General features: G+C 42.0%; 2 protein-coding genes across 8 annotated transcripts in view; one reads left to right on the top strand and one right to left on the bottom strand.

Moving 5' to 3' along the window:
• si:dkey-238d18.4 (TBC1 domain family member 15) overlaps nucleotides 1-22,509 on the top strand; it is a 45,098-nt gene that overhangs the window by 20,869 nt on the left and 1,720 nt on the right. Inside the window, exons 8-10 of one of the 5 annotated variants that reach the window (XR_007956614.1) lie at nucleotides 1,997-2,145; nucleotides 4,686-4,827; nucleotides 18,711-18,823. Coding sequence is in view for 4 of the 5 variants with exons in the window: in XM_052019212.1 (XP_051875172.1) it covers nucleotides 1,997-2,145; nucleotides 4,686-4,827; nucleotides 6,881-7,040 (451 nt within the window). In the remaining variant the exon portion in view is untranslated. Of the gene's footprint in view, nucleotides 1-1,996; nucleotides 2,146-4,098; nucleotides 4,205-4,685; nucleotides 4,828-6,843; nucleotides 7,902-18,710; nucleotides 18,945-22,509 lie in introns of those variants that run through there. The other 4 variants (XM_052019212.1, XM_052019214.1, XM_052019213.1 and 1 more) reach the window with 4 other exon arrangements.
• The window catches only part of cemip2 (cell migration inducing hyaluronidase 2), an 84,102-nt gene continuing 71,530 nt past the window's right edge, over nucleotides 9,938-22,509 (bottom strand). For 2 of the 3 annotated variants that reach the window (XM_052019210.1, XM_052019209.1), the window contains exons 21-24: nucleotides 21,315-21,416; nucleotides 15,418-15,560; nucleotides 13,012-13,121; nucleotides 9,938-10,164 (exon numbers count right to left, since the gene is read on the bottom strand). In XM_052019210.1, the coding sequence (XP_051875170.1) occupies nucleotides 9,974-10,164; nucleotides 13,012-13,121; nucleotides 15,418-15,560; nucleotides 21,315-21,416 (546 nt within the window). In that variant the 3' untranslated portion in view covers nucleotides 9,938-9,973. Of the gene's footprint in view, nucleotides 10,165-13,011; nucleotides 13,122-15,417; nucleotides 15,561-19,083; nucleotides 19,280-21,314; nucleotides 21,417-22,509 lie in introns of those variants that run through there. The other variant, XR_007956613.1, reaches the window with a different exon arrangement.

Raw genomic sequence — 22,509 nt, forward strand, 5'->3', positions numbered from 1 at the left:
TAAGACACCGGCTGTCTATCTATGCCTCTCATAACTTTACGAACTTCTATCAGGTCTCTCCTCAGCCTCCACCGCTCCAGAGAAAACAACCCTAGTTTGTCCAACATCTCCTTGTCGCACATACCTTCTAATCTAGGCAGCATCCTGGTAAATTGCACTCTCTCGAAAGCCTCCACATCCTTCCCATAATAGGGTGACCAGAAATGAATACAATACTCCAGACGCAGCATAACCAGAGTTTTATAAAGCTGCAACATAACTTCCCGACTCTTGAACTCAGTGCCTTGACTACTAAAGGCAAGCATTCTACCTCAATTTGACTTGTAGATCTAAGTGTGCATTTGACTGCTGCATGCTTCACCTATTTACACCAACCAGTCCATTTGTTTTTTTGTGCTTCAGGGAAAGCTGATAGCAACCACCAATCAGAATCAGATTTATCATCACTGACATATGACGTGAAATTTGTTGTTTTGCGGCAACAGTACAGTGCAAAAACATAAAAATCTATAAATTACAAAAATAAATAGTGCAAAATAAATAACAAAGTAGTGTTCATGGACCATTCAGAATTCTGATGGGGGAGGGGGAGAAACTGTTCCTAAATCTTTGAGTGTGGGTTTTCAGGCTCCTGTACCACCTCCCCAATGGTAGTAACGAGAAGAGGGTATGTCACGGATGATGAGGGTCCTTAATGATGGATGCCACCTTTTTGAGGCACTGTCTCTTGAAGTTGTCCTCGATAGTGGAGAGGGTTGTGCTGGTGATGGAGCTGGCTGAGTCTATAACCCTCTGCAGCCTCTTGCAATCCTGTGCATTGGAGGACCCATACCAGGCTGTGATACAACCAGTTAGAATACTCTCCACCTTGCATCTATAGAAATTTGTAAGAGTCTTTGGTGACATCAGTTCAAGGGCTGATGTTGAACTTTAACAGAAGAAGATTAGCATTTTTCTTAAATAGGCAAAGGAGCTCATGCATTGCTGTCAGGGTGTAAGAAAATAATTAGGACGTCAGGCAATTTGCTTTCAAGTTTTGTTCCCCATGCGCAGTGTGCACTGCTATTATTGTCATAAATACGAGTGTTTTATTGCTGTGAAACTAATTCAAAATAGCTGGAATTAAGGTGGAACCCCTTTTAATTCTTCACTTAACTTCCATTATTTTAATTTCACAGACTTTTATTTTGAGGCATTTTCTATCATATCTGATTTGCATTAATTTGATCGTGTGCTTTTTTTCCTTTGGAGGTGAAACATTTAAATAAAGTCTTTTTTTTCTCCACAACAAACTTAGGAGAATACATTGTTGGCTCCTAATGTTGTGGTGCTTGAAGGGTTAAAACATCCTTTGACTAATCAAAATGACACCAAAAAAAGTGTTTTGCATGCTTATAGTTGATAATGATGGCCATAATGCATTCTTGTATACTGCTGGAAAACCCATTCCAATTGTGTTAAGGAGACATAAGAGACTGCAGCTGCTGGAATCTGGAGCAGCAGACAATCTGCTGGAGAAACTCAGCAGGTTGATCAGCATCTGTGGGGGTGGGAAAGGAATTATTGATTTTTCAGGTCGAAACCCTGCATATACAATTATTGTTAAGTTTGTTTTCTCAAACCACTATGATTGTAAAAGGACTGACATAAAATAGATGATTCCACCAGTGGGAAAGACCAGAGCTAAGATGATTAAATATAAGATCTTAAAAAGTCTGATGGGAATTCAAAAGAAATTTCTTTAGTGGTGAGAATGTGGAACTTGCTCCCACAGAGAGAAAAGCTGGATAAACACATGAGGGAGAAAGAAATAGAGGGGTATGCTGACAGGAAAAGATAAATAGGGATGAAGGAGACTTGTGCAGCATATATCACTTAACTCTCTTTCTCTGCTGTGCCAGTGATATTCTGTCCAAAATGGTTTTGAATAAAAGTGCAATAATAAACTATTGCACCTCTGGCCCCTCTGGGACTTCCTTCCTTTCCCTGTTGGCAGGTGGCTACTCCTGGGGTTTCAGCGGGAGTTTGAGCACAGTGAAGCAATCTGTCTCTTCGAGATCCTCAGCAGTCACCATCTCGAATTAAACTCACTGGAAGCAGAAAGGGCACGAGACTTGGAGAGGATGTCTCGCTTTCAAAGGGAAGGTGAGTCCCCAGCAAAATTCTGATTGTGTTAGTGATCTGTCATATGATCTAGACTCTGCTTCTGCCTGTTTGTCAACAGTTAAGATATACTCATATGCCACGTTGTCACACAGAGTATTGCTAATTAGTACTTTTAATCATTGCTTGCTGGTTCCTGACTGCAATTTGAACTTGTAAAAATGTTGAAAGTGGATGGAGAAAGACCAGCTGGTCTGTCATGCCTGCTTAACACCTTGGCAGCTGGCACATCATGACAAGGCAGCTCCTCTCCCCAACCCTCCCCTCCCACCCTACCACTCGGTCTTGGTGAGAAATCATTCCATACTCTGCTTTAAAGGCAGCAAATCAGCCCCCACCCCAGCAACCAGTAATAAATATATTCATTGGGATTGGGAGAGCCATCTGCAATCCCAGACTAGCCTGAGGGAGCTTGCCCTCTGCAAAAAAAAAAGGGCCATAGACCAGGATTCCTGCCAGATTGGTACACAGTGCTGTTCTGTAAAGGTTCAGCCTTGGGGCCAGAGCTGTTTTTGATGTGTATTAAAGGCTTGAATTTGGGAGTCCTAGTACTTGGAAGTGACGTCAAGAGTGAGGAAGGTGGGCAGTGGAATGGGTGGGCACATGACAAGTGAAATTCTACACCGGGAAGTGTGAAGTGATATATTTTGGCAGGAAAAATGTGAAGAGACAATATTGAAGGAACATATAGGCATGGCGTTAATGAACAAAGTCTTTCAAGGACAGATTAATAAAACATTTATAGGACCCTAGAGGCATAAGTTCCTAAAACCAAAGAGTTAAGCAAGATCTTTACAAAGCACTAGTTCAGCCTCAGCTGGACTACTGTGTCTAATTCTGGGCACCACACTGTAGGAAGGATGTGAGGGAGATTTACCAGAATGGATCCAGAAATGAGGGACTGTACTTGCATGAATAGACAGGAGAAACCATGACTGCTCTCCATAGAGAAAAGGTTAAGAGGTGGTTTGACAGAGGTGTTTAGAATCAGGAAGGGATTAGACCAAGATAATTAAAGAGAAACAGTTTCCAATGGCCGAAGGGTTGATAAACAGAGGGCTCAGATTTAATATGATTCTCTAAAGAGTGAGAGGAGACAAAAGGAAAAATATTTTTATACGTGTGATTAGAATCTGGAACGCCTGAGGGAGCTATGGGAACACATTCAATAATCACCCTTCTTAAGCAATTTGTAAATAAAATGTTTCAGGGCTGTGAGGTAGGAGCAGGGGAGTGCCATTAAATGGATCATTCTGTAAAGGAGCTGATACAAACTTGATGAACTAAACAGCATCTTCTGCTGCACTGTACTGATTTTGTGAAAGACTTATAGAGTGGTAAATCACAGGAGCGCTGCTTTTTGAAAGTGCTCTCCAATTATCCCCACCTCCTCTGCCCTTTCCTCTTTGCCTTAAATATTTTTACCTTCCTGATTATTCATCCAGTTCTCTTTTGAAAGTTGCAATTAAATCTGCTCCCACGGCCCATATAGGCGGTGCACTGCAGATCATAACAATGTTGTTTTTGAGTCAGATTCTATAGTTCTGCAATTCTATGTGAAATTAGAAATATTGTGTTCAACTTTTTCTAAGGATAGGGATTGTGTAACTGGATTATATTGATGGTTACATTGTAGATGGAGACCATTTTACCCATTGTGTCAGTGTTGCTCTGTGCTGGAGCAATTTGAACTAATCCCATTATCTTGCTCTCTGTCCATAAACTTGTATTTGCCTAGGCTTCAAATGTTTATCTATTTTCCTCTAAAAGGTGCAGTGTCTCTGCTGCAGCTAATCTCTGTTACAAAACACCGTCATCAGAAAATATCTTAAAAAAAACCCTTCCCTGTACATTGTGTGAAAACTATTCATAATCTTAACAAAAAACTATTAAATCTTCTCTTCACCTTCTCTGTTCCAATGCAAATAATCCCAGTATCTGAAGTAAAATCAGAAAATGCTGGAAATGCTCGGCAGATCAGGCAGCATCTGTGGAGAGAGAGGGCTTAAAGTCAGTGACTTTTCATCCAAGCAGTTCATCTCCCTGGTAAATCTGTGTTCTATGTGTGTTATACCAAATCAGTTTACCATAATCTTGAAGTGATTTAAGCAGTTGTTGAACTGAACTTTATTATTATCTCTTTACTCCCACCCTCAGATATTTTTATAATTTGCCTGTTTCATGGAAATTTGTATGTAATTATTTGCATTTGTCTGTGTTTATTTACATGATTCAATGCCATTCCTTGATTTTCCTCCTTGGATATCTTGTCACACAACTCCCACATTACTTGCATGTAAAACATGCTTCTCTTGATGCTAATCTTTCCATGTCTTCCTGAAGTCTGATGGATCTCAGGAAGTTAAAAGAAAACAGTTCAGCAATTCAAAAATATAATTTTCAGTAGTTCTGTAATTTATTAAGAAAAATAAAAATAATTAACAATTTCACTATTTTGAAGGTTGTCTGACATTTAAGGTCTCTTTCTGCTGCTCTTCAACCTTTTCTTTCTGAATCTGCAGAAGGTGAAGTTAGGCCGGAGTTGCCCTTGGCCAATGTCGACTACACCTTTGAACTCTTTATCTGTGCTGCAATCCTTCTGGAGAAGAGAGAAATGCTGCTGAGGTGCACAGATGAAGTGGAACTCATCCAGTTTACAAATAGGTAAACATACAATCCCTCCTCTCCCTGTTCTCCCTTCCTTCTTCAACCCATTCTTCAACCCCTGTTCTTTTCCCTCCCACTTGCACACTCTCTTCCCTCCTGGCTGCCATCTCTCTCTCCCTCTCCCTCTCTGCCCTCTCCCCTTTCCCTTTCATTCCCTCTCATTCCCTCGCTCTTCTTTTCCCTCGCTCTTCTCCCTCGCTCTTCTTCTCCCTCGCTCTCACTCTCTCTCAGGATTGTTACCATGTTACATAGTAAGCTGTTGTGTAGGTTGCTTCATTGTCAGGGGTATTGTGAATAGGTATGAAAGCATCAAGCAGCTTTACTTATAGTCCCTCACCAATTTACTGCAGGTGGTTGAGGCCAGGACATTATCCTGAAAAGCTGCGTTGATGGAGACACAAGAGACTGCAGTCGCTGGAATCTGTGTGTAACTCTGTGGTGATGTTCTGTGGCTAAGATGATAGGTTTCCAACAACCAGAAGCATCTTCCTCTAGGTTTGGGCACCTTTCACAATGGATCCAGATTGACATAGTACAGAGTCATGAGGAAAAAAAAGATTGCTGATTTGAGTTAGCTGTTACAGGGTAGGAGGAGGATCATTGCTGTCTCTTAACTAGATCAATTTGAGCTAATCCTATTCCCCTGCCTTCTCTCCATAGTGGAGCATAAACACCAGCATAGATCAGCTGGGCTGAATGGCCTATTTTCATACAGTAGATAGTCATGTGAAAGACCCATGCATGATCTATGCTGGCTGCTCTAGACAGTTCACACCTGCTGGACTACACATTAATGTGTAGTGTAAGATACAGGAAGAGGAGGTTCACCATTTAATTCCTGGTGAAGTTCCTATCGCAGTGACTAATGTGCAGAGATTAACAAAACACCTTCAGGTCTCATTTTTAAGACCTTCAGTCAGCTCAGCATCCCTTGTGAGCGAGTCTGGGTCAGAAGAATTATTCCCATCTTTGTGTTAGAGTTGCAGGGTTCATACCTCATTCCACTTTTAGTAATCAGTGGAACACTCTCACCTGATATATTAATAGGCCAGGCTGTAAGCTTTTGTGAAGCCAATGTTCAGGTTTCCCAGCTCGCTTCTAACTTGGTTAAAAGCCAGTTGATTGAATCAAAGTCAGGTGGTTTCAAAAAATTCAACCATCAGGATCAATTAATCATCTTCTATGACACTACCATATGGTTATAGTGGTGTACTATATGTAGCAGAGGGATCTTAGGGTGCAAGTCCATAGCTCCCTGAAAGTAGAAACACAAGTGGACAGAGTGGTAAAGAAGGAGTATGACATACTTGCCTTCATCAATGGGGGCATTGAGTATAAAAGTTGGGTAGTCATGTTGCAGCTGTATAAAACTTTGGTTAGGCCACATTAGAATATTACAAGCAGTTCTGGTTGCCACACTAGGGGAAAGCTGGAGGCTTTGAAGAAGGCACAGAATGGGCTTTGGAGAGGATGCAGAAGAGATTCACTGGGATGTTGCCCGGATTGGAGTGTATTAGCTATAAGGAGAGGTTGGACGAACTTGGATTGTTTTTTCTGGATCATTGGACGCTGAGGGGAGACCTGATAGCAGTACATAAAATTATGAGAGGCATAAATAGGGTAGATTGTCTTTTTCCCAGAGTGGAAATATCAAATACAGTAGGGCACACATTTAAGGTGAAAGGTGGAGAATTTAAAGGAGATTTGTAAGGCAAACTTTTTTACATAGAGAGTGGTAGGTGCCTGGAACGTGCTGCCAGGAGAGGTGGCAGAAGCATATACGATAGCAACATTTAGGAGTCATTTAGATGGACGCATGAACAGGCCTAATAAAGTGATACAGACCACATGTAGGCAGGTGGGATTAGTTTAATTTGCCATCCTGATCGCACAGACAAGGTGGGCTGAAGGGCCTGTTCCTGTGCTGTACTGTACTGTACTGTGTTTCTACGTTTTCAGTGATTAGCATGCAGACTATTCTCTGATCAATGTCCTGGTTTGTTTTATGTACAGTGTACATATTCAAATACTGCACACCATGTGCTTTTAGCTTGCAGGGAGCACTGGACTTGAATATTGTCCTTCAAAGAGCAGAGCAAGCGTTCTTCAGTTACTGCAACAAATCAGTGGTGGACTGTTTCAAGAAACTCTGTAAAGAGCAGAAGAAAAGGAGCCTCTTTGGGTTGAATCTGATGGATTTGTTCTCCTAATGGATTGGGATGTCATTGATTGTATCTGGTTTACAATTGGTAAGAAGCAGCTCCTGTGTGTGTTTCAGGACTCCTCAAAGCTCGACAATCTCAACACTGAATGTATTCTTGCAGAAATCTTTTGATGTTTACATTGTACATTTAAGACCAGTTGCTTGATTGGTCAGTATCATTATCGCAAGTTTCTGGCCATAAAAGTCTTAAACCAAAGAGCGATTATTTTGTTTGAAGAAGCACAGGGCGTTTCCCACTTTTAAAATGTGAGCTACTCGAGTCCAGTTTGACCTCTTTCTCGCAGCAGGGCTTCTTTGTCGAATTAGTAAATCAGCACTGATTATTTAATGCTACAACATGGCCCTCATACAGTCTTAACTGTCCCAATAGTTTGGGCCCACTGATCTGTCGCAGGACTCTTTTTCAGGATGATTTTCCTTGTGTTTGTATCTCACAGTGCCTTACAGCATTCCCTAGCTCAGGATGAGTGCTTATCATCATATACGTTGTTCTTGCCAAGGCTTCATAAGTGATATCAGTGAAGCACTTGAGAAGCCCCCAGTTGACTGAACATCATTCTGCAGATGTACCTCAGTTCAGTCATTTCCAACCATGGCACAGCCAAGACTGGCAGAGCAGGGTGTGACAGACCCTGGCCAAAAGCTTCACTCTATCACTTTATAGGCAAAGGGTTAGAATTACCACTGCCAGTCTAAATGCTTCATAATTGTAACCTAATGTGATAAATCTCTGGGCTACAAGGAGCCTGAATATGTGAAAGAATTTCACTTTCCAAAATTAAACTGTTTAATGTACTTTTATTATTGTTAATGACTAATGTTAATTAAAAAGTGATCTTGATATTGACTTGTTTCACTGCACTCCATGAAATTTAGTATCATGTAATCAAAAACATTCAGCTTCAACAGTGTACTTATCCAACTAAGTTAGGTGTTACCCTCTTTCAAGAATGCTTTGAGAACACCCGTGAATCATTTCCTCAATCCATCTGGTAATCTTTTGCCATAAGAGCACAGTACAGAGTGCCTGTTCTGATGTTGAGCATGTGAACAATGCCCATCCAAGCCAAGTGAGTGTAATTAGGGCCTCAGTGCTGGATTTGCTTGTCCTTCCAATAGATTTGGTGGATTCTGTGAAAACAGCATTAGCTATCTGAAGGTACTGAGATCCTTACTGTAGGCAGGCCATGTCTCAGAACTATACAGGAGGGCCTAGATCACTGCTGCTGAAAACAAGATTTATGCTGGGTTGGTCTTGATCTTCAAACACTCTTTACCTTATTCAGCCAAAGGCTGTGCTGACACTTTGAAGGAAATGGTGAATTTTGTTGTTGATGTGTATCTTCATTGACAGAGAGTGCTTTTGTATACCAGGGGTGCATTGGTTAAGGACCTTTGTTTTGTGGAATATTAAGTGTAAAATATGTCCTCTTATATGCTTCAGAGATGGCGCACACGCTGCTGTCTGCATACTGCAGCTGGAGTGAAGGCATAATAGGTTGAACAGTTTCCTATTTGGTCCTTTAAATTAGCTCCACTCCAATGGGAAACTTGTCAGAGGGGAAGTGCATTGGGTCAAGAAAAAATGAGTAAGGTGTTGGGATGATGACTAAGCCTTGTTTGGCACCAGTCTACAATGAGATTGGCTTGGACAATGAAATTGGTGAAGATCATGGCCTGCAATATCATCATGAAGCAAATGTAAAATGGAGACAAATTACTGTGGGCTCTTGCTTGATGGAGTTAAGGGCTTTTATAAAGGGAAGACAGCCAAGGGGAAGGGTGATTCATTCAGGCATTATCCTAGCTTGGAAATATTTTTGAAGTGCAAAAGATTAATTTTATTTCAGGCTTTCAAAGTCTGCAAAATGCTGGAGCTACTCAGATAATCTTCATGTCTATACTGTCACATTCTATCTTTCCTCATTTCTCCTGTTCTGGTAAAAGATAATTGACCTGAAATGTGAACTTATTTCTCTCTTCACAGATACTGTCTGACCTGAGTATTTCCAGCATGGTCTGCTTTAAGTTTGTAAATATAGTTGCTGTTCCTACATCATTGCTGGATCAATGTGCTGGAACCCTGTCCATCAGCCATGTAGGAGTTCCTGCATTGACTGCAACTGTTCAAGATAAAACAAGAAGTGCAATTAGGGATGGGTAGTAAATGCTGTGCTTGGCAGAAAAGCCCAGATCTCTGGGAATAAATAACAAATACTTGCAATAACAAACTCCACATTCTCATTACTCTCTGGCTAACTCCCTAACAGATTTATTGCTGACCCTATGATGTTCTAATTCTGTGGTCATATTACTCCTTAATAATTGTCCCACAAAAAAAAAACAGGAGCAGGAATAGGCTCACAGGCCCCTCAAGCCTGCCCTGCCATTCAATATGATTATGGCTGACGTATGCTAGCCTCAACTCCTCTTCTGTACCAGTTCAAAATAACCCTCATTTGCTCAATCTTTCAAATATTTAACTATATCCACCTTAAGTATACCTAATGATCTGGCCTCCACCACCCTCAGAGGCAGAGAATTCCAGAGAGAAGAAATATCTGAATGCTGTTTTAAACGATCAGCCCCTTAGATTGTAGCTATTGTCCCAGGATGAATTTTTCAGTTGTAATCAGCAGAAAAAGCATGCATTGAATATAATGCATACTAAAAAAAACTGTAATGTACCCAGAGAGAAACAGGAAACAAGCAGCCCGGCATATTTCTGTAAAAGAAAAACTAAACTCACTTAGCCCAGGAACACAAGAGACACATTGTTTAGAATCTTTATTTTAAGAAAGGTTGCATTCATATATATTATGTAAAAAAACATAGCTAGATGTAAGAGTGGGTTGGGAAAAATGACTATAAAACCAGTATAAATAAAATAAGTTAGGTCACATTTATTCAGATTGATATTCACTGTAAAGCTTTGTGTAGAAGTTCTAGTTCTTTTCTTTGGATGGTGTCAACCCTAGTGCAGCCATAGTTTTCCAGTTGTAGAGGTATGTACTTCTCCAGAAGTGGCAGACCCTGCCCAGCAGGGCTACTGTAGAGGCGAGTCCACAGTGGGCGAGAGCCCCCTCTGTATCCAAAGAAGGCAATGCTCTCTGCAATATGAAAAAGGATGTATTGTCACCCACCAGTATACAAGCCTGAATGGACCTCTATAGTTCAGAGAAATCCTGCAAATGTTTAAGTAAAAGAGTCTTTCAATTGGTGTTCTTTTAACCTATTAGGCTTGGATAAAGAAACCTGATATTTTTGTTCCTTAGTAACTTGTGTTTGAGTCATTGGGATTTTATTTTATTAACTGAGGCAAAGCAGGAGTTGATTCATTTCTTAACATAAATTACGCCTCAAAATATTTTCAAGTGTGGACAAAGTGACAAAATTAATTCAGACTAGAGGCAATTGAAGAGTTGCATTTGGAATCAGACACACATCCTGTCTGTGCATTCAAAAAACATACAGCCAGGATCCTGACAGTCTTAAGATACAAGATTCAAGCAGAGAAAGCTTGAAATGTCAAAAGCTAGATATAATGTGCAACTACTTTATTACATGCTTGGAGCAAGCAACTAAAGGTGAACTTCTCACCTATTTTTAACATAGTGACTTTTAAGATGATGGTATCTGCATATCCAATAATATTTTTCCCAAAAGAGAATGAGTAAATACTTGAGGGGGCAATATTGGCAGGGTAAGATGGAAAAGAGTACCGAAGTGGAAATCATTAGAGAGTTTTCTCAAAGAGATAGCATCAGATTGATGGGCCAAATGGCTTCATTTATCCAGAGAAGTTATATGGAGAGACCCATTGGTAGCAATGATCTTAAGTGGACAAGGTCAGTTAGCTGTAGAACAAATGCCCCATTATATCCATTGCAGTACCATGACAGATCTGATTGAGTTGTAATGTTTCTAGTTCTATCCATGCTGCTCAAAACCGCAGGATGTCTACAATAGACAGTGGGAAGTGTGCACAAGGCACAAATTTCAATTAATTGATTTAAAACCTTTCCAAAAATCAAATTGTTAAAGCTCAAGTTGTTTTTCTCTGATATTTGAATCATTGGATGAGATTGCAGGCTATAAATTGTTTTGATCAATGCGTCATACAAAGCATTAAAAAAAATCCCTTGGGTATTATTGGGTAAGATCTCCTGCCTGAGTTACAACTATTCCTTGTTTCAGGTATTGACACTTTCGACCTGGGATCTTAACTCCCACTGAAAAGTTTAATTGTGTTTCATACTGTGTCCTTGTAATAATCAGTGTACATTTAATTTCCGACAGTTAAATATTCACTCAAAATTAACTGTCCTTTAACAAGACCTTTTATTCATTTTGCTTCACAACTGGAAATAATGGCTTCAATCAATATTCAAAGCAAAAAAACAAAATCAGGAAAATTTGGAGCACTATTTAATAAATTTGATTTTATAACATGGATTTGAACCAGTATGTGTCAGTTAATAGGGGTGAGAAATATTAACTGGTAAAAGTTCTCTGGAAATACTAAAAGCTACTTAGACAAAATGGAGACGTAAGACACTGCAGATGGTGGAATCTGGAGCAACAGAGGGTCAGGCAGCATCTGCAGAGAGAAATGGACAGTCGCCATTCCACTGCCAGGGTGAGGCAAAACACAAACTAGAGGAACAGCACCTCCTACTCCACCTGGGTAGTCTACAACCCAAAGGCATAAACATTGAATTGTCCAGTTTCAGGTAAACTATTACCCCCCTGTCCCTTTTCTCTCTCCTCCTGACTGACCCTGCTCTTCCTACACACCACCCCCCCCCCCACCCCAATCACTCTGTTTCTTTACCCTCTTCCACCCACTCCATCTGCCTATCAGCCACACACTGGATCCCCTCCCCCTCCTGTTCCTGTCTGCCCACCCCACCTCCCTTATTTGACTCCATGCTCTACTTTCCTATCAGATTCCATCATCTGCAGCTCTTTGTTGCCTCCACCTATCACCTCCCAGCCTGTGTCACTATTTCCATTCTCCTCTATCTGCCCATCACTTCTCGTCACCTGGATCCACCTAATGCTTATCCCTTCCTCTCATTTCTTTAGACTGGCCATTTCCCCTCCATCTTTAAGTCCAGATGAAGGGTCTCGACCCAAAACGTCAACCGTCCATTCCCCTCCACAGATGCTGCCTGACCCACTGAGTTCCTCCAGCATTTTGGTTGTTGCTATTGATATGTAAAATATGTTTGAATATAGTACATTCTCTCTATTTTTTTCATTCTCCTGTGGGAATGCTTAAAAGGAAGGCAAACAAATCAAGGTTGGATTCAAGGTCCACCTCAGAAAATTGGACAAAATGTAGGCTGACACTCCAGTGCTAAGGGAATGCTCAAGTACGATGTTTAAGAGATCCTGTGCATGAGGATGAACGTCTATGGCCACTTTTGAGGAACAGTTCTCTCAAGTGTCCAAGAAAATATTTATTCCTCAACTACTTAAAAAGATGATTTAGTTCTAATGATATTGAGGGATTTTGATGTCCACAAATTGAATGCACTGTTGCCTGCACTATAGCAGTGACTACCCTTTAAACTTTGGTTGTCCTAAGATTATAAACAGAGATCATGCAGTTGTAAAGTTGTTTATAGTGTTAAGAGAATACTTTCAGCAAATTTCTGAAGAGCATTGTACCTAGGTTGTCCTCTCTGTTCAGGTACAAACTATGGCAGAAGCTCACTCTGCCTGTCTAAGGTGTTATATTTCCAAACCCCATAACAGCTTTACCACAGCAATTGCAGTGGTTCAAGGCAGAGATTTGTCATCATCTTTTCAAGTGCAGTTATGGATGGCTGAAAGCACCATCCTCCTCGGTGACACATACAACCCAAGAATGAATCAAACATTTATCCTCTCATACATACACCCTGCTTCCAAAAAGTATGTACAACATTAGATAGACTGAAGACACATACCTTTTTTGTGAAGTTTTGCAGGTTTTGCAGTGCCCAATGAGACCAGTCTCTCAGAAATGGCCTCAATATCCCCACTGATGGTGTCTTTTGAACCTAATAAAACAATTGACCTGGAAAAGAAAACACCCTTTCTATTGCCAAATATAGAGTCCTGTAACACACAACTACCTCAGAACATAAGAGGAAGTCATTCAGCCTCTCAACAAAGGGGGATGTCAAAGGATCTCTCTAAAAGGTCAACCAACGTTTTGTATTTCTACATCTACATGATTGTATAAGGAAATTTTAATGGTACTTTGGCCCAAATACTACCAGCTCGATAAACCTTGGCTAGGAACCTTAGAAGTCCTTGGCAAGATAATGGTAGGTAACTGAAGCAAGAAACAGCTCTACAAGTCAGGCAGCGGGATGGTTGATGTTTTGGGGCGAGACCCTGCATCAGGACTGAGAGGGGAAATGGCCAGTATAAGGAGGGGTGAGACAGGGGCTGCTAGGTGGAAGCGGGTGAGGTGGGGGATGATGGCAGATGGAGCCATGTGGGGGGAGGGGGTGGGGTGGAGTTGGGAGACTGGGTGATACATAGGAACAGATAAAAGGAGAGGAAAAAAAGGGGGCAGATGAGTCAGATGAGAGGAGGGGATGGTGGAGACGCAAGAGGCTGCAGTAGCTGGAATACGTTAAGTGGAACCAGATAAGGGAGTGACGATAGGCAGATGGAACCATGTAGGGGAGGGGAATGAAACTGGGTAATAGGGGAGGGCTTGGTGGTTGGAAAAAGGGGAGAGGTGAGAGAACCAGTGGATCAGAAGGAGAGAAGGATTAACCTGTACTGAGGAGGTCACTGGATCTAGAAGATACTAAAAAGTTTCAAAAGATGAAAAAGAATCAGATCAGAAGCCGACTTCATCATTTCCCACCTTTGAGTAGCTTAAAAGCATTAAAAGGCAAGTGGAAGTGCTGCAAACATGGCTAGACCATTGATGTTTGTGCTGTGGTGTTGGCCTTTCTGTCACGCGCATAGCAGGTAGGGGGAAAAAGGACTGGAGTAGGAATAATGTCACAGCAACAAAGCTGCATTTTCCTGCATCACTTTGAGATCAAGCACTTCTCTCCAGCTTCCGCTTTCCAGGTAAACCCATGACCCCAACTATCCCGAAGGACAAGAAACCACCAGGTTTCTCTCCACACATCACCCCAACCTGGTAATATCTCATTGATCCTTCATTTTGTCGCAGGGTTGAAAACCTGGATCTCAGCACTGTGGGTGCCCCTTCACCACACAGACTGTGGTGGTTCAGCATGGCCAATTGCAAAGTGCATCGAGGGCAATTAGAATAGGCAATGATTTCTGGCATGGTCAGCCAGGCCAACACGTGATAACTAAATTAAAATTCAAGTGAACAGCCACTTTTTCTACTCCCTATACACTCATGACTGCATGACCAGATTCTGCTCTAACTCCATCTACAAGTTTGCTGATGATACCACCGTAGTAGGCCATATCCTATCAAATGACAATGAGTCGGAGTACTGGAAGGAGATACAGAGCTTTGTGACATGGTGTCATGACAGCAACCTTTCCCTCAATGTCAGCAAAACAAATTTGACTTCAGGAAGGTGGGGGGGGGGGGGGGGGGGGGGGGGGGGGGGGGGGGGCAGTGCACAGGCATCTGTTTACATCAACGGTGCCGAGGTCAAGAGGGTTGAGAACTTCATGTTCCTAGGAGTGAACATCACCAATAGCCTGTCCTGGTCCAACCACATTGACAACACGGCCAAGAAAGCTCACCAGCGCCTCTACTTCCTCTGGAGGCTAAAGAAATTTAACTTGTCCCCTTTGACACATCAACTTTTATCAATGCACCATAGAAAGCATTCTATCTGCAACAGCTCTGCCTGGGACTGCAAGAAACTTCTGAGTGTTGTGGACACAGCCCAGCACATCATGGACACCAGCCTCCCCTCCACGAACTCTGTCTATACTGTCTTCTCGCTGCCACAGTAAAGCAGCCAGCATAATCAAAGACCCCACCCACCTGGGACATTCTCTCTTCTCCCCTCTCCCATCAGGCAGAAGATACAAAAGCCTGAAACCACACACCACCAGACTCAAGGACAGCTTCTATCCCACTGTTACAAGACTATTGAATGGTTCCCTAGTACAATAAGATGGACTCTTGACCTTACAATCTACCTCGTATGACCTTGCACCTTATTGTCTATCTGCACTGCACTTTCTCTACAGCTGTGACACTTTATTCTGTATTCTGTATTGTTTTACCTTGTACTACCTCAATGCACTGTATAACGAATTGACCTGTATGAACGGTATGCAAGACAAGTTTTTCCACTGTATCTTGGTACGTGACAATAATAAACCAATTCGAAACATTCTCTTTGTCCTACCTTTGTGAGATCCCAGTCTCCAGATAATGAGCCATCACTGCATCAGCTTTGGTGAAAGATACATTTTGGGTAACCATTCCATTGCAGGCATCAACCGTGACCATGAAAAATCTGTCCCAGAATGGGAACTTGGTGCCATTCACCTGAGAATAAAGCATTTCATTTATTGGAGCTCACTGAAGTAACAAGTGCTGTAGATAAAAGGGGAATCAGTGCACCATAGATTCCTAGAAGCATTTGATGAGCTCCCACAGATTTCCATACCAAAGCTTAGTGGAGGAAAGCAGAGTTCAGAATGCAAAAAATATTTTGTCATGGATATAAAATCGACTGCCTAATAGGAGTAGCCAAAAGTGGGTCTTTGGCAAGGCAAAAAGGTACTGTACCACAGGGACTGGCACTGGGGCCTTGACTTGGATGAAAGCACTGAAAGTATGGTTGCTAAATTTGCTGATGACACGAAAATAGGTAGTAAGGCAAGCTGTGAAAAGGACATAAAGAAGCCACAAAGGGATATCTAAAGGATAAATGAGTGGGCAAAGATCTTGCAAATGGAGTGTAATATGGAGAAATGCAAAATCGTCCACTTTGGCATGGAAGATCAAACAGACCATCTAGATAAGTAAGATATTGCAGAGCTGTGAATTACAGAGGGATCTGGGTGTCCCTATGCGTGATTCACAATTGACTAAAATGCAGGTACAGCAAGTAATTAGGAGAACTAACAGAATATTATTGTTTATTGCGAGGGGAATTTAATATAAAAGTAAGGAGGTTTGCCTCAGTTATATGTGGCTCCACATCTGGAGTACTGTGTACAGTATTGGTCTCCTTATTTGAGGACGAATGTTTCTGAGTTAGAAGCAGTTCATAAAAAGCTGCTATACTAATGCCTGGAATAAGGAGGTTATTGTATGAGAGAGTGTTGGACAGGCTAGACTAATATCTGAAGTTCAGAAGAGTGAAAGGGGACTTGATTGAAACACAAGATCATGAGGGGTCTTGATTTGTGGATGTGGAGAAAATGTTTCCTCTTATGGCAGAATCTAGAACTAGGGGTCATTGTTTTCAAAGAAGGGGTTGCATGTTTAAAACAGAGAAGAGGTGAACCTTTTTCTCCCAGAGGGTTAGGAGTCTTTAGAACTCTCTTCCTCAATGGGCGATGGAAGCACTGTCTTTGAATATTTTTAAAGCAGAAGTACCTAGAGTCTTGGGAAGCAATGGGATGCAAGGTTACCATGGACAGATGGGAGTACAGAGTTGGAGGTTGCAATCAGATTGGCCGTGATCATAACAAATTGCAGAACAGTCTGAAGGAGCCGAGTTGAGTACTCCTACTCCATATTTGAATACTCATAAATGTTCACCGCAAAACTGGAGATAGATATTAAAGATTGACAGAGGTGAGTCTGTACTTCCACGTAAAAATTTTCCTGGTTCTTAAACGAGTTTATGACACCATTCTGCTTCTGCCTTGGTTGTGCACCAATCTAACTACAGCAAAGTTTTAGCTAACTGACCCTAGACCCTAACTAAGATCACCATAGATTAGAAACATCCAACAGTATCCCACCTGTCACTGATTTCCCCGTCTTCCTTGTGGCATGGTGCCAGTCCTTAATGGAGAGAGATTCCCTTTATTTACACTCTCCTTCCGTGAATTTGAACACTAGTATTAAATCTCCTCTCAACTTTCACTACTCTGGTTCTCTCTAGGCATGCCTTCAGTCAGTTATATTGGCAAAGTATTAAAACAATCAACAGGTTATTTTATACTACTTCTATTTCATTGACTGTCAGTGGGTTTCTATCTAGTATCTAGTTATATTGCAAGAACATAAATACAATAACTGCACTTGCAAAAGTTCTGTAAATACATTATGCAAACAATGCCCCAAGTTTGACCCATCTCCCACTGACCAGAGTGCCCTTGTGCACTGTGATATGGAAACAAAATTCATGAACAACAAAGATTTTTCCATTCTTGAGCATGTGAAAATTCCACTGCAAGACCATCCCATAACGTCTCTATATCCTAGCCTCCCATTCAGAGTATCACTGGTTTGAATCCTACTACTGAGTCTGGAGTGCTCAACTAGCCAACTCTCCATTGCAGTACTGAGGAAGCACCGCATGGCTGGAGCTCACAACTTTTGGAGGAGATGTTAAATCAAGACCAAGATCTGGACCTAAAAGATCCCACACAGTATCTTGAAGAAGAACAGGGGAACCACCACTGTAACCAGTACATTTCCCTCAACTGAGGATTCCTTGGTTGTTATTACATTGCTGTTTGTGAGAGCTTCCAGTGTGCAAACAAACTGCCACATTTTATTCATTCTAACAGTCACTACACTTCAATATATACTTTAAAAGTTATGAAGTACTTTTGAATGTAGAATTTCAGGCACAATAGAAATAAAAATATTTAAAACTTGATAATGCTTCAAAGCAGTCGTTAATGTTTCTGCTGAGGGTCCATAGGTTCTGATAACTGGTCAATGACCCGATTCATTAACTCTTGTTTCTCTCTCCAATGATGCTGTTTGGCTTAGTATTTCCAGCACTTGGTTTTTATTTAAGATTTCCAGGATCTGCAATATGTTGCTTTTGTAGTAGCATTAACATAGTTGGTATTGACATCCAGGTGAATGGAATCATTAGGTGCATGCTTCATAATGATCCAACACCTCATACTGATCTAAAGCAGAGCTACCTGGTTTTGGTTAGACAGAAGATGATGCTTCATCAGACGCTCACAGATGCCACAGATTCCTGCCTCATAAGTGGGAACTGAGGGACAGCCCCAAGTGTAATACTGGCTACGAGTTTCAGAGCACGAGTCTCAACAGATCAACCTCTCCACTGAAATCTGCTCAAGAACAACCCCAATTCCTCAATGCAGCATCATGATAGATAATCAAATGGAGAGCTAAACTAGGCATTGCATTGCTAGCAACACACACAAAAAGCTGGAGGAACTCAGCAGGTCAGGCAGCATCTATGGAGGGAAATAAACAGTCAACATTTTGGACTGAGACCCTTCATCAGGACTGGAAAGGAAGACTGCAGAAGTCAGAATAAAAAGGTCGCGGGAGGGGGAGGAGCACAAACTGGCAGGTAATAGGCGAGTCCAGGTGAGAGGGGGAAGGTAGGTGGGTGGAGGAAGGGGGGAATGAAAGGGAGTGATGTGAGAAGCTGGATTGCATTGTTAGGTTTTAATGTCATACCAAAGTAGTAGGAATACAAGGAATAGAAACTTTCACTGACCAATAACTGTTCTTGCTGATTAGGTAAAGACCACTGTGCAACAGTGCATAAACTGGACATACAGGAGCAGATTCTACACTGGAGATCAACGTGGGCAGAACTGGCAGAGGCTGAGCAAGAGGGAAAGGTAAACGAGGTAACGTCCATTGGTTTGAATCTACAACTGAGACTGAAGTACTAAACTAGCTGACTCTCCAGTGCAGTACTGAGCAAGCATTGCATGTCTGCACCCACTCCCAAATCTGCCCACTGACACACATGCCCCAAAATCCCACTCACCATACAATCCCAAACCCCCTCACCCCTGCCACCCACCTCCCAACCCACCGTACCCCCCACAGACCCTCTCACACCCACCATGTCACCTCTCGCAGCCAACACCCAGACCCCCCTCACCAAACACAACACCCAGATCCCTTCACACTTCCTGTCATCTCCTCTGGAGGTTGAGGATTTCATTCACTAAGATCAGGCTCTGTCCAAGTCTCCACCTCTGCCTCCAGGTTGCCTTTGGAAGGTTCAGCCCTTGTGTTCATTTGACAAGTTCCTCAAATTGTGCTTGGTTTCTTCCAGACATCTGGGCACCAGCTGGCTTGATTTAAAAGTTGTTTCATGTCATAGAATAGTCAATATGCAAAGAAATGAACTATAGCATACTGATTAAATGACTCAGTCTAGATGTATTCAAGTCACCGTCAGTGATTTTATATTAGATGGAGATCTGCTAAAATTGACTAAAATGATTTTCTTCAATAATAAGACTGCGTCCAGCTGTGTTAGTGAAACCGGCCCAGGATCCCATTGTTTACCACTGCAAGAAACATTTTTGACGAAAGTAAATGAGCGTGCTCCCAGATGATGTGCTCCAGGTGAGGCAAATGCCACAGCAAGTAGAGCAGCTGCCTCACAGCGCTAGTGACCTGACCTCTGGTGGAGTTTGCATGTTCTCCCTGTGGCTGTGTGGGGTGCTTCCAGGTGCTCCAGTTTCCTCCCACATCCCAAAAGTGTGCAGGTTGGTAGGATAACTGGCCACTGGAATTTGGCGCCAGTGTATAGATGAGTGGTAGATCCTGAGAGGAGTTGATGCGAATGGGGGAAAATAAAATGGGTTCAGGTGGGATTAGTGTGAAAATTGGTGCAAGGACTCATTGGGTTGAAGGGCCGTATCCATGGTGTGGGCAAAGTGATTGCTCCTGAAGGTACCAGCATCCGATGGAACCAATTGCATCAGATGAGAATCAATTCAATTCTAGGAAACCAGCCCAACATTCCAACAATCAGTAGCAAGACAGGTAGTCATGAAATAAATTTGCATCTCACAGATTAAGCTAAGATGCAAAGTGCACAAATGGAGATAGAGATATAGAAAGAAGCATTAAATCACACACTTGCACAGACATACGTAACCTTACACAGGCTCACTCATGGGCAAAGCCACACAAACATATATGGACACACATATACAAAGATGCACATACAGGCATGAACAGATACAGGCACACATACACAGATGCATTAACAGGTAAAACGATGAACTTATATACACATGCATATAGAAATACATATGCACACACACACACACATGCCTGCACACTAAAGCACGCATGCATCTCTTGATTAGTCCTCCAGTTACCAGCTCCATATTGCAAACAATATTTGTAACCTCTTCAAACATTTTGCACATAGATTTACATCAGGAGGTCATGTGATAAAGTCTCTATAATTTGGTAAGTTAGTTTGCTGATGGTTATTAGTGAATACATACATGCATTGCAGAGACCAACTTAACAGGCAAGAAAACCGAGCAGAACAAGATAAATTCTTTTCATAAATTCAATACATCACTCCAGTTTGACTAGAAATGAATGTTGAAAAAAAAAATTCCCTTGTTTAAGAGTCAGATGAACATGTGAAAGTGCCGAGAACATAACCATATATTCCACGTTAACGATCTTCTACCGAAAGCATGCAACATCTGTCACTGTAAAGGTCAGTTTACCAACTTGACCTTCCCATTCCCTTCAGTCAAGAAGCCACCATATTTCCATGTGACTTGGAAGGAAGCCACTCAACCCACCAAATCTATACTGGCTTACAGACCCACACTAAATTTCCCTTAATCTATTCTCCCCACAATCTCATTGTCCCCCCCCAGATTCCACCACTCACCTACACACTTGGGGCAATTTACATTAGCAAATTAACCTACCAACCCATCTTTGGGATGTGGGAGAAAACAGGATCAGCTGGAAGAAACCCACACAATGATAGAGAGAACATGCAACTCCACACAAACAGCATCAGAGATCAGAAATGAACCAGGGTCTCTTGGATAACGAGACAACAGCTCTACTAATTGTGCCACAGGTGCCATCCTACAGCACATCATCTTAGAGCACATTCATTTATCTTCCTTTCATCAAAGATGTTACGTGCAGTACCAAACAGTGGGAACCTGGGCCAATCCCACTTGGATAATGCCAAAAAGGATTCCACAGGGAGCGATCAAAGCACATGCTTGCCTGCAGATTCTTACCCATGTTTTAGGCTTTGCTCTAAATCATGGGACTTGTCACGAAACCTTTAAGTTTGCTGAAATGGATTCGAATAGCTCCAAGAATACTTACAGAAATAAAAGGCTTGTCCTGGCCTTGCCGGATCCCAGTTCTCCCGAGAGATTGGATCTGCACACGGAGGTAGGTTTGGTACGGGTCACTAGTAAATGCCAGCTGCAAAACACAGACAGGTATTAAAGCAAGTTCTGGTCTGAAAACAATCCAGTGGCTAATCTGGTTTACACCTGCTAATGCCCATCAGATGGAACTAGCACACAGAGAAAATAATTTGAGAGACACAAGAGACTGCAGATGCTGGAATCTGGAGCAACAAACAATCCACTGGAGGAACTCAACAAGTCGAGAAGCATCTGTGGGAGGAAAGGAATTGTCAATGTTTTGGGTCAAAACCCTGCAATAGGACCGGCATGGAGTCCTGATGCAGGGTTTTGACCCGAAACGTCAACAAATCCTTTCTTCGCACAAATGCTGCTCGACCCGCTGAGTTCCTCCAGCAGATTGTTTGTTGCTGCAAACAATTTAAGAATTTGGTTGAATGTGACAATAGCAGGAGGCTGTTCAGCCCCTCAAATCTAACCCTGTATTCCACTGGACCATGATTCATCCCTCAAAACAAAAATCTATCAATCTTACCCCAAAATGTTCCCAAACAGCCTCCACAGCTTTTTGGACAATAGGGTCCCAGGTCCCCATCCCCCTTTGTATGAAAAAATATCAGTCATAGAATCATGCAATGCAGAAACAGGCCATTCGGTTACATTAATCCTACACTAATCCCCACATTCCCATCAGCTCCCCACAGATTCTACCATTCACCTATACATGAGGGGCAATTTACAGCAGCTAATTAACCTACCAAGTTCTTGGCTCTAATATTAAAGTTATACCCCCTTTTTCTAAACTTGCCCCTCCAAAAGAAACAGTTGTTCTTTCCCCTTATCCTATCAAATTTAATCATCTTAAGTATCACCATTAGGTAAGCCGTCAACCTTCTAACCTCAAGGGAATATAGTCCCCGTCTACACAGAGCTATCCTGGTAGTTACCCGTGGCCCAGTATCATTCTCTGATCACGCAATGGAGAACCACCTATGCCAAATTTTTCAGGTTAACAAACCCCCCCACAGCAGAAAACACCAGTGTCCAGGTCAAAAATTCCCAACCTCTGTGACCAAACACAATGCTCCATCCTCTCATTCCAGCCTTTGGTTGGGTTGACATGAGGAGAGTGGGATCTTTCCAACAAC

Source organism: Pristis pectinata, chromosome 7, assembly GCF_009764475.1.
Source record: "Pristis pectinata isolate sPriPec2 chromosome 7, sPriPec2.1.pri, whole genome shotgun sequence".
Taxonomy (NCBI): Eukaryota; Metazoa; Chordata; class Chondrichthyes; order Rhinopristiformes; family Pristidae; genus Pristis; species Pristis pectinata.